Source organism: Neomonachus schauinslandi, chromosome 7 (assembly GCF_002201575.2).
Source record: "Neomonachus schauinslandi chromosome 7, ASM220157v2, whole genome shotgun sequence".
In the NCBI taxonomy this organism is placed as follows: Eukaryota; Metazoa; Chordata; class Mammalia; order Carnivora; family Phocidae; genus Neomonachus; species Neomonachus schauinslandi.
In genome coordinates, this window is record NC_058409.1 from 4,632,988 (window position 1) to 4,644,005 (window position 11,018).

Genomic DNA, 11,018 nt, shown 5'->3' on the forward strand with positions numbered 1-11,018 from the left:
CCACTTACGGCAGCGCTTCAGGAACCTCAATTCAGCAGGTGCTCGAAACGCTCCGGCTGAATGACTGAAGGGGAAGTAGGTTTGCTCTCGGCGCTTGTCTACTTGCCTTACCATCATCTATGCAGACGCACAGCTACAAGACACTGCCCTCGGCGAACCTGCGTTTCGGTCACCGGGACTCAGAAGCCAAAGTCCTCGCAGCCGAAGGGGTGTGACCACGAGCCCGGAAGCGGGAGCTGGGCACGCGACAGGCTCGCCCGGCTCCGCCTCGCCGACGAGAGCGGAGAACTACACTTCCCAGAATACTTAGGTCCTCGCGTGGACTACATTCCCCAGGGGCATTAGCGGCCATCCCCAACTCGCCCCCCCCGCCCTGCCTCTCTAGACAGGCAGCCGGCTTTGGCAGCCCGCGGCTCCGGGCCTGAGTTCAGCCCAGGCATCGCCCGGGGAGGGGTCCCGACCCCAGGCTGCTGTCCGCCGGGGCAGTGCCGGAGCCTCCGCCTGCGGAGCACGGCCGGGGAGGCGCAGCCCCCGGAACCCCGGGGCCTGGGCGAGGTGAGCGGCGGAGGGTCGGCGGAATGCGGGACGGAGGGAGGACCGGGGCCTCGGGAGGATGCGGCGCCGGGGCGCGGGGCACAGGCCCGAGGGGCGCGAGCGGGGCCTTTGTGGGCGCGGGCGGGGGGCCGAGGGCCGGCACCCCCGACGTGCCCGCCTGCCCCGCACCGCCGTCCCGCGGACGCGCCCCTGACCGCGGCAGGTCGGGCCCTTGTCCCCGCCGGCCCAGGCCCCGGGCGCCCTCCTGCTCCCTCCGGACCCGTGCCCAGCGCGCTAGCTGCCGGGCCCTGCGCGCGTGTGGCTTTGCTACCGGCTGTCCGTGGACGTGAGGAACTGTTTCCGCCCCTCCCGGCGCCGCTGCCCTCCCGGGCTGCAGGCGCACAGGTGTGTTTTCTGCCAGAAGCGAGTTGCCGGCCTCCCCCCGCCCCCACGGCAGAGCCTGGACTGGAACCCAGGTCTTCGGCTTCTGTGCCTGCTCCTCTAGACGGCAGCCCTCTGGCCGCCACACGAAAGCTGCTGTCACCCCTTCCCGAAGCACTTTTCTCTAGAAGCCTGGAAGGAGATTCCTTGACAGGAGGGGGAGGACTCGGGGGCGGGGGGGCGGGCAGCTTGGGGTGGAGAAGAGTTGTCCCCTGCGGGCAGTGAGGTTAGAGCCGGCGCTCTGGGCGCGCGGTACGGACCCCGGCGCAGCCTCGCCGGCTGTGCGCCCCGGGCCGAGTGGCTCCGGCGCTGCGCTCAGTTTCCTGACCTGTAACCGGGCGTGGACAATGGCAGCGGAGCGGCGGGACTGAACGTGTGGGCGGTGCCTGGCCCGGGGGAGGGTCAGTGAGTTGTTGCGGCCACTACTGCAGCCGGAGTCCTACGTCCTTTTTCTCTGAGCCGCACGGCCGAGAGGGGGGTCCCGGACCCCTGGGGTCTGTCTAGCCCCAGCTCCTTCTGACTTCCCTCTCCGAGGGCTCGTGGCCTCATTCTCGGGCCGTGTAAGGATGTCAGAGCTGGTGATTCTCAGGGGTGGAAAGCACGAGGGGCTTCTCCCTCCTGGCTCCCTATTTCCTCTTTCAGATCTGCCTCCTGGAGACCCCACCCGTCCTCGCAGAAGAGCCCGGAAAGAAGACATGGCTCTTGGACCGAGGGAAGCAAGGTCTCGAGTGAGTTCATTGCCATCTCAGGTCTTACAGATAGAGAGATAGATCGATCCATTGATTGATGGGTTGGTTGATTTACTTACTCGCTTACTTACCCTACCCTTAAACTGAAGTTCTCTACTCAATACAGTTTTCTCCAGGATTTGGAGCCCTAGCCCTTTTCTCCTTGAAGAGTCGATCCACCCAGGTGGACGGTGGATTCTGTAGGCAGTGTTTGCCTCCTCCCTGCCAATCCATGTCTAGTGTTTCTCTCTTCTTTTTCTAACAGAGGCTTCTTTTTATTCATGAATCTCAATTCAGTGTATGATTACTAACTTGACAGGTAAGATGCCACATGGGGACGGAACAAAGAAACACGCACACTTGGCAGTTCCTTTCTGGCCCTGCTTCCTTGGCTCGCCCTGGTCTCTCTCCCTACCCTTGGCTTTTCCTTAGGATACCTTCCCTAGACTTCTCCAAGCCACCATTGTTAGGTTTTTCTCCCTCTTTACTTTGTGGACCACGTGCCTTGTTTCTATACTCTCTTGAGAACTGTTCTTGACCTGCCATTTTCATCCTTCTGTCGTTGGAAATGGTCCAGGTGAGCCAGTGCATGAACAAGGAGTAGCCCTGTTGGAGGGGACACAGTTGGAGAGATCTCTGGACTGCAAGGGCAGAGAGAAGACTCCCCAGGAAGGAGCAGGGAGGGTTTTGTGGGATATCAGGAGTGGAGAGGCAGGGCCTCCAGTGGGTAAGAAGCGGGGCTTGAAGCCAGACTGCCGGGCTTGAACCCATCTCCTCGGTTGTTTGTGGGCCTTGGACAAAGAGCTCCATCTCTCTATGCCCGTTTCCTCATCTGGACAATGGGAATAACAAGCATGCCGACCTCATGGGGTAGGTGGCAGGGTCAGGTGAGTTAGTGCATGGAAAGTGTTTAGATCAGGGCTGGGCACTAGCAGATGCCCAACATGGGGTGGTTGTGGGAGCCGGATGATGTTACTGTAGTAATAATACCACTCATGCCGACAGATGGGAACGGCTGTACCTTGCTGCTAGGACTTGTCCTTTCATTGCTCATCTTCATCTGACAGTAACAGTTAATGCTGCTGGGGGTCGGCCCGAGGCCTTGGCCTTTGTTCTCACTCTCAGGCCAGCGCAGCAGTGATCATCCTGGTGTTACACATGCGCAAACTGAAGCTCAGAGACGTCCAGTAACCTGAATTCCAACCCCAGTGTGTCTGGCTTCTGGGTCCAGGCTCGTCACTGCCCAGCCATTCCCCTGGTGCCTCTTTCAGAACCCGGGGCAGCCCCAGCCCCGTGTTCTCAGAGCTCTTCTCCGCTGTCATGTCTTTGGGCCCATGAATCGCGGTGGTGGTTGATCTTCGGGCTGGGGCCGGCCAGTGCATATCTGGGCTGCTTTTTTCTAAAGCTTTCCTCTTCCATTCCCACAGAGCCACGCTGCTCTCGTGCCCAGAATCTTCTCCATCCCTGCAGAGGAGCTAATGCATGCGGCATTCTCCCTAACCTCACCTGCTCCCCTATGTCCATACTGCATGGGCTTGGTGTAAAGCTCAGTGACAGGCGTTTAAGACCCGAGAGAGAATATACTGAGTGCTGGGTTAACAGAAAACTTTAATCATTGTGCTGCCTCTGCCACTGATAAAGTATGTGACCCGGGGTCTTGGCTGCTCTGGACCTTCTCATCCTCATCTCTGAAGTGAGGATTGAGCCGGGAGATGGTGTATGGCCCTGTCCAGCTACACATTTTTCTTTCATTGATCCAATTATTTTGTGTGTTTATCTTGTCTGCCAGCTGGATTGTAAATTCTTTGAGAGCAAAAATTATTTCTTATATTCCTCCCCAATATGTAAATAATTTACTGTTTTTCTTACCAGAAAGATATTGTAGGGGCACCTGGGTGGCTCAGTTGGTTAAGCGACTGCCTTCGGCTCAGGGCATGATCCTGGAGTCCCGGGATCGAGTCCCACATAGGACTCCCTGCTCAGCAGGGAGTCTGCTTCTTCCTCTGATCCTCCCCGCTCTCATGCTCTCTCTCTCTGTCTCATTCTCTCTCTAAACTAAATAAATAAAATCTTTAAAAAAAAAAAAGATACTGTATAATCGTGGTATAAATTTTAGAGTATAAAATATGTACATATATATGCATAGATGTATATATGTATGTGTGTGTATTTGTGTGTAGAGTTGACCCTTGAGCAACACAGGTTTGAACTGGGTAGGTCCACTTACGCGTGGATTTTTTTTCAATCAATACAGTACAGTACTGTAAATGTATTTCTCTTACAGGTTTTTTGTGGGGTTTTTTTGGTTTATTTTTTTGAGAGAGAGTGCAAGTAGATGAGGGGGGACAGAGAAAGAGAGAGAATGAATCTCAAGGAGATTCTGTGCTGAGTGCAGAGCATGATGTGGGGCTTGATCTCATGACCCTGAGATCATGATCAGAGTGGCAATCAAGAGTCAGATGCTTAACCGACTGAGCCACCAAGGCGCCCCCTTATGATTTTCTTAATAACATTTTCTTTTCTCTAACTTACTTTAGTGTAAGAATATAGTATATAATACATATAACGTGCAAAATATGTGTTAATCAACTGTTTACATTATTGGGAAGGCTTCCAGTCAACAGTAGGCTATTAGTAGTTATGTTTTTGGGGAGTCAAAAGTTATATGTGGATTTTCGTCTGTGTGCGAGGTCAGTGCCCCTAACCCCCTCCTTGTGCAAGAATCAGCTGTATATTTTTTTTCATATATTCAAAAGAAAGTAGAATCACCCTTAACCCCACCATCTGGAGATAATCACTATCAATCATTTGTTGTGTATCCATTAGCATATACATACATATGCACACACATATATTTATTCATATATATACATATATATGTAATTTTTTATCAGAATTGAGTACAAACTACACACTGATATATAACCTGCTTTTTGTATTTAACATTATCTTGGGTGTCTTTTTAACAAACACTGACCTAACCATCAGTTGTGTTGGTTGCATAGTATTTTATATTGAATATGATAATAGCTAACATCTGAAGCTTTGATATGACCCAGACATGGTATTAATTACACTGTATGGGTTATCTCATTTATTTAATAGCTCTATGTGGTAGGTTCTGAGAGGCGTTTTTGCAGAATGGTTAAGAATGGAACCTTGGGGGGCGCCTGGGTGGCCCAGTTAAGCGGCTCCTTTCGGCTCAGGTCATGATCCTGGGGTCCTGGGATCGAGCCCCACGTTAGGCTCCCTGCTCCGCGGGAACCCTGCTTCTCCCTCTCCCTCTGCCTGCCGCTCTGCCTGTCTGTGCTCTCTCTCTCTATGTCTCTGTCAAATAAATAAATGAAATCTTAAAAAAAAAAAAAAAAAAAAAGAATGGAGCCTTGGTCATGTACCTGGATTGGAATCCCAGGTCTACCACTGACTAGCTATGGGACTTTAGGCAAATTTATCCTCTCCGTGGCTGTTTTCTCTCATGTAAAATGAGGACACTGATGAATCTTCTCTTAGAGTTGTCGTGAATTTTAAATAAAGATCATATTAAAGATTAATAGGAAGTTCTAAGGATTGTATCTGGCCTGTGTAAAGCATTCAGTAGAAGAGAGAGATTTCAGTTTCCATTATTTCCGTCCTCCAGCTTCAGCGAGCACTCAGATAGTACCTTCCATTAGTGACCCTACCCTTCATCATCCGTGATGACTTAGCTTGTTTCTAATTTTTTGCTATTACTAAAACCATGATAAATGCTCGGTGTGCATTTTTGTGTACTGTTCATTATAATAGAAATATAATTGGTGAGTTAAAGAATAAACATCTTTTAAAGCTTTTGATATGTATTATCAAATCACCATCAGCAAGATCATTCTATTTAACACTCCAGTGGTCTTACTTCCTCCCCACATCTCCTTTTGGTAGTTAACACAGGGCCTGGTGAATACTTCATGCTGCTCAGTGTGTATTTGTCACTGGCCGATGGTTCATTAAACAAATGACCTGACATCTTCAGAAACCAGAATGACATCAGAAGCCTTTCACGGCAGCCCGTCTACTCCCCCCTGCTACCTTCACTCTGTGTGGTGGGAGGTCCTGGGTGAGCCGGGATGGCTTGTCATTACAGGTGTCGGTGACCTTCGAGGATGTGGCTGTGCTCTTCACGCGGGATGAGTGGAGGAAGCTGGGTCCTTCTCAGAGGAACGTGTACCAGGAAGTGATGCTGGAGAACTACAGTAACCTGGTCTCACTGGGTAAGGGAATTTTCCCTGTAGATGAAAAGGTCAGACGTTAGCATAAGTCAGCACCTGCCTCCCTGCATAAAAGCCGTGGGTCATCAGGAACTTTTAGCTGAATTTTGCCTTAGGATTGTACACATTGTAAATAAATAAGTGTTTAAAACTTCTTTCCCCCTATAGGCATGGATTTGTCCCAGGCATGGGACACTTAACATACTTGCATGTTAGAAATTCCCTCATAGTTCAGGCAACTTTTTCCTGCTGATCTCGTTTGCTCAGCTCACAGCAGAGAGCATCCCTCAACCGTCTTCATTAACCTGCCGCCAGCCTTGCCCAGTTCTCCCTTCCTGCCTGACAAACGTTGTATAACCCACCTTTGAAAGGGAGTCAGAGAGCGCTTTCTCATTTTAAACAGGGCACTTGGTACACAGTCTCTCGGTATGGGTACCTGTTTCCAAATATTTAGTCTTTACATTAATGTATTCCCTCTCCTGTAGAAAGCCATGGATACTCTAGTAATCAAAGCTGCATGTTTATCATATTTCTCTAACCTACAACAACTAATTACATAGCCACGCCCTACAGGTCCCTTGCTTTTCCCCTCACAAAGGCCCTCACATCGCGGGGGCACGGCTCGAGCACCCCACCGAAGCTCATTGTGCCGTCCCCTGAGTTTTCCGCTCAGATCCGTGATGCCTCTTTTGAGTCAAAGCAAAACCAAGACTTTTCTTTTTGTCTCTGAGCAGGACTCCTGTTTTCCAAACCAAAAGTGATCTCCCTGTTGCAGCAAGGAGAAGATCCCTGGAGGGTAGAGAAAGAAAGTCCTGGAGGCCCCTCTCTAGGTGAGTGGGTGGGACCGAGGGGCCGGGAATGGGCTCAGGCAGCAGTCTGGGTGGTAAGTGGAGATGTGGTTCGGGAAAGTTTCCCCTGGGCCTCTGTCCTCGAGAAGTGGTGGAGAGGGGATGCTCGGGCCCCAGACGCAAGCTTCCTCTTATTCTCTGGTAGTCACTTCCCAATGAATCTCTCAGGAGCTCTTCTTACTCGCTCCTGTTTTCAGAGGAGGGCTGCACATCGGGGATTCAGTCAGCAAACGGCGTACTTAAGGAATGGCAGGGAATCCTTCTGACCGAGGCTCAGGGTATGTGAGAGAAGGAGCCGAGGAAGGAAACGGTGTCAGAAAGCTAGCCGGGCCGCGGTACAGCAGGCTTTGACAAGACCCGGACATGGGACCGTCCCATGGAAATAAGGAGTGTCAGCAGATGCTGGAGTTCTTGGTATTTCAGGAAAGTTGGCTTAACTGTGAAACAATGGAAAGGTCCTCCGATAAGGCGTGGCGGGAGAAGCTGGGCGAGTCCCCGCTCCGGCCCGATCGCCACCATCAGAAAGGAGGGCAGCTGGTGTGGACGGAGCTGGGGCGGCGGGGGGAGGGGAGCATCGTGCTGATGTGTCCCCGTTGCTGCTGAAGGGAGCGGACGTGGTTGTGCGGGTCTGGTGTGTGTGGAAGCGCAGATGGAAAGGCTGGGGACACACCTGAGCTGGTGCCGGGACCGCCACTGGGAATGGCATCGAGAAGGGGCGGGACAAAAGAGGGCTTCAGTTACATGTAATCTTAGCATTTCATAGAGAATAGATTCGTGAAGTCCTTGTGCAATTGGAGTTGAACACGCATGGTCACTTTGGAAGCCTTGTGGGGATAGATTTAAAGTGAGGGAAAACCCGAGGTGGAACCGTCCCGGAGACAACTTGCAATAAGGTAGGTGAGACGTTTCGAGGGTCTGGACAAAGGCATGGGCAGTGGGGTCCAGGAGGGAAGAAGAGGGGCCTTTTGTGAAGGGTGAAGGCCGAGTTCGCTGCGGGACGGGTCTCACTGGAGATGTGAGTGGAATGTTCGGGGAGAGGTGCTGGCGGACAGTTGTATGAGGTCTGTGGGGTCTCACTGGAGATGTGAGTGGAATGTTCGGGGAGAGGTGCTGGCGGACAGTTGTATGAGGTCTGTGGGAACTCGGAAGGGAGGTCAGGGAGCCGTCGGTACAATGGCGGCATCTGACGCCTCAAGCTGACCAGGCGAGGACACGGAGCAGAGGACAGAATGCCAGGAAACCTCACCATTTACGAGGTGGGTTAGGAAAGAAGACTGGCTGAGCCTGAGAAGTCATCAGAGGGGAGAAACGGGAGAGGTGGCTGCCAGGGAAGTTGGGGACGGAGAGCTGCTGAAAGGGGGACGATCTGGGTTCAGACCCGCACCACCTGCTTTCCTGGCCCGTGATGGACGGTGCGTGAGCTCCATGCTGGGTCCTGGTGATGCGACACTGGACAGAAAGACACAGGTGCTGCTGATTGAAGGTCACAGTCAAGTGGGGAGACAGGTGATCGTGCACTGAGTGCACACGGGGTGGGGAATGACCCCACAGGAAAGATGCAGAGTGTGTGAGGGGCAGTGTGGGCAGAGGCTTCCCCGAGGAGCGCGGGATCCGAGGCTGTGGAGCCCGAGTCCAGCCACAGGAAGGGGCCGTGTGAGTCCAGAGAGGGGAAGCCAGCATGTGCTGCCGGGAGCCAGGAGAGAGCAGCAGGGACCAGACCCCACTGAGCCGGGGCAGCCCAGGCACAGGATTTGGTCTGTGTCTGAGAGCCAGGCAGGGCACCTGGGGACTTGGAAGTAGCCTGACCACGGCCCCAGGTGTGAGAGCAGCCTGCAGGCCACGGGGGGCCTGTTGGTATGGAAGTGGAGGCTTGTCCCGGCTCTTGTCGGGTCCTGATGTGTCGGTGATGACCCTTTCATCCCGTGGGCCCCACAGAGGAGCTGCAGGCCGGGTGGTCTCCTTCCCCAAGCCCCCAGGCCAGGGGAGCCTTCTTCCCACCAGACGTTGAGGTTTCTGCTGTGGGAACCACCCTTGTCTGTATGTCTGTCTTTTTAGCTCTGGTTTGGGAGAGAGACACGAAGTCTGGGAAGCTGGACGAGGCCACCACAAAGTGCCCAGAGCAGGCGGGCATCAGGGAACCAGCCAAGGGTCGGCAGGGGCTTCCAGCCCGCTGGTGGCTGTGGGTCGCGTCTGGCACGAAAGATCAGAGGAAGAGAAGGAAGGATCTTCCCCTTTCCCCACGCCTTGGGAGCCTCTCATCCATGAATGCATCTCTCCAAGTGAAGCGAGTCTTGGGTGGGTTAAGGGGAGTAGGAAGTGTGACTGGGGTCCAGAGCTGTGCAGAGAGGCACTGGGGCCATGGGGGAATGGGGCTGGAGTCCTCCACCAGACTCCTCCTCGGGTTCTGGGAGACATCCCTGAGGGTGGACCACGGAGGGGGGCGGGGGGGGGGCGTCTGAAGGAAGGACAGCACGGCTGAGCAGTATGTGCATGTGTCTCTGGACAGGAGGCACCTCCTCTCCTTCCTCAGGGATGGCGGTCACATGGGGCGCCCCAGGAGTGCTGGCGGCGTGTGCTTGTCTGTCCCGCACCCCTGGCGAGTCTCCATCTGCCTGGACTAACGTGGCCTCAGAACGGCTTCCCTCCCGAAGGTAGCTCGCTTCCCTGTGAGCACAGGTGAAGGACCAGGGTGTTCTGGAAGTACCTCAGGTTGTTAACTCTAGACCAGAACCAAAACCTGCCCCTTGCACAGCCAGTGACGGAAAAGCCTGTGCTCCCAGGGTGGATTCCTGGCACCTCTAGTGGCCTCTGAAAGTCCTTTTTTTTTTTTCTTAAATTATTTTTATTTCAGAACTATTCACAAATAGGAAAAACAAAGCAAAGAAAAACAAACGGTCATCCCCGGTATGTATGTTTAAAGTGAGAGATGGAAGGAGATGGCATGAAGAGTGTGCATCTCCTCTGAGTCTCTTGCTTAAGAAATGCGCACAGTTAAGGTGGTGCTTTTCCAGAAAAGTTGTCATGAGCTGATTAAGCCAGCTTGTACATCATGAGTTGGCTTTATGCCCAAATGTGGAAATATTCCTGAAATCTAAAATTTAAAAATGCGGGGATGATCTGGGTGAACACTTAGCCTCCAATAAAAATGTGTTTTTCTTTCCCGTCATTTTCTCCTCCTTTGTCATCTCAATGCAAGAAGCCTGGTGGGCGGACTGGAGCCATGCCACGTGGTCAGCTGAGGGGTCACCGGGGGGCTGCTCCCGTACAGAGGGCGAGGCGTCTCTTTCTAACTGGCACGAAGGTGCTGCCCTTAGCAGCCCCGTGACCCAGCAGGTGGTGGTTTTAAAGAATGAATCTCTTAGGAGGTGAAAGCAGAGCCTGGGAACTCAGTAGGCCTCTCTAGTATGTTTGGTCAGTCTTGTCCTTGTCCCCTGCCGCCCCCAACAATGTTCCTGCTGGCCCTACACCTCCCTCCTGCCACCAACCTCTGTTCCCGTAGCTGCCAGAATGCTCTATTAAAAGGTAAATCAGGTCATCTCACTCCCCTTCATAAAACCTCTCCTGGCTTCCTTCTTCATGGCAGCAAAGACATGGCTCCCAGGATCTTAAACATCCTTGGTGGGGGCCTGGGTGGCTGAGTCGGTTAAACGGTTGAGCATCTGACTCTTGATCTCAGCCCAGGTCTGGACATTGGGCTCCACACTGAGCAGAGCCTACTTAACAAACAGAAACATCCTTGGGTTATAATGTTCACAGAGGCTTTACAAGGTTTACTTACCTTTCATATCAAAAGCATAGAGGAAGGATCTATACATACAAATTTTCTCAAAGAAATGCTTTGAGAAAAAGGTACAGAGCCCTCTTTCCCGTCTGAGGTCCCGCCACACTGTTTTCCAGAACAGGTGTACTGTACCTTCCCACCAGCCAAGTATGTATGGAGGTTCCGATTTACCCACAGCATTGACAAAACTTTTTATTGTCCTCTAATCATTTTTATTATGGTAAAATACAAATCATGTAAAATTTAACCATTTTGACTGTTTTTAAGTGTACAGTTTGTTGGCGTTAAGTTCATTCCTAATGTTGTGCAACCATCCCCGCCATCCAGGTGCAGAAGTTCTTCATAATCCCTTCCCTTCCCTTCCCTTCCCTTCCCTTCCCTTCCCTCCTCCTTCCCTCCTCCTTCCCTCCTCCTTCCCTTCCCTTCCCTCCTCCTTCCCTTCCCT

General features: G+C 52.7%; 1 protein-coding gene across 1 annotated transcript in view; it reads left to right on the top strand.

The window, feature by feature from the left end:
• The first annotated feature begins 439 nt into the window (after nt 1–439).
• LOC110581181 (zinc finger protein 354B) overlaps nt 440–11,018 on the top strand; it is an 18,497-nt gene continuing 7,918 nt past the window's right edge. Inside the window, exons 1-4 of the mRNA XM_021690936.2 lie at nt 440–555; nt 932–1,703; nt 5,821–5,947; nt 6,679–6,774. Of these exons, the coding sequence (XP_021546611.2) occupies nt 1,542–1,703; nt 5,821–5,947; nt 6,679–6,774 (385 nt within the window). The 5' untranslated portion in view covers nt 440–555; nt 932–1,541. The remainder of the gene's footprint in view (nt 556–931; nt 1,704–5,820; nt 5,948–6,678; nt 6,775–11,018) is intronic.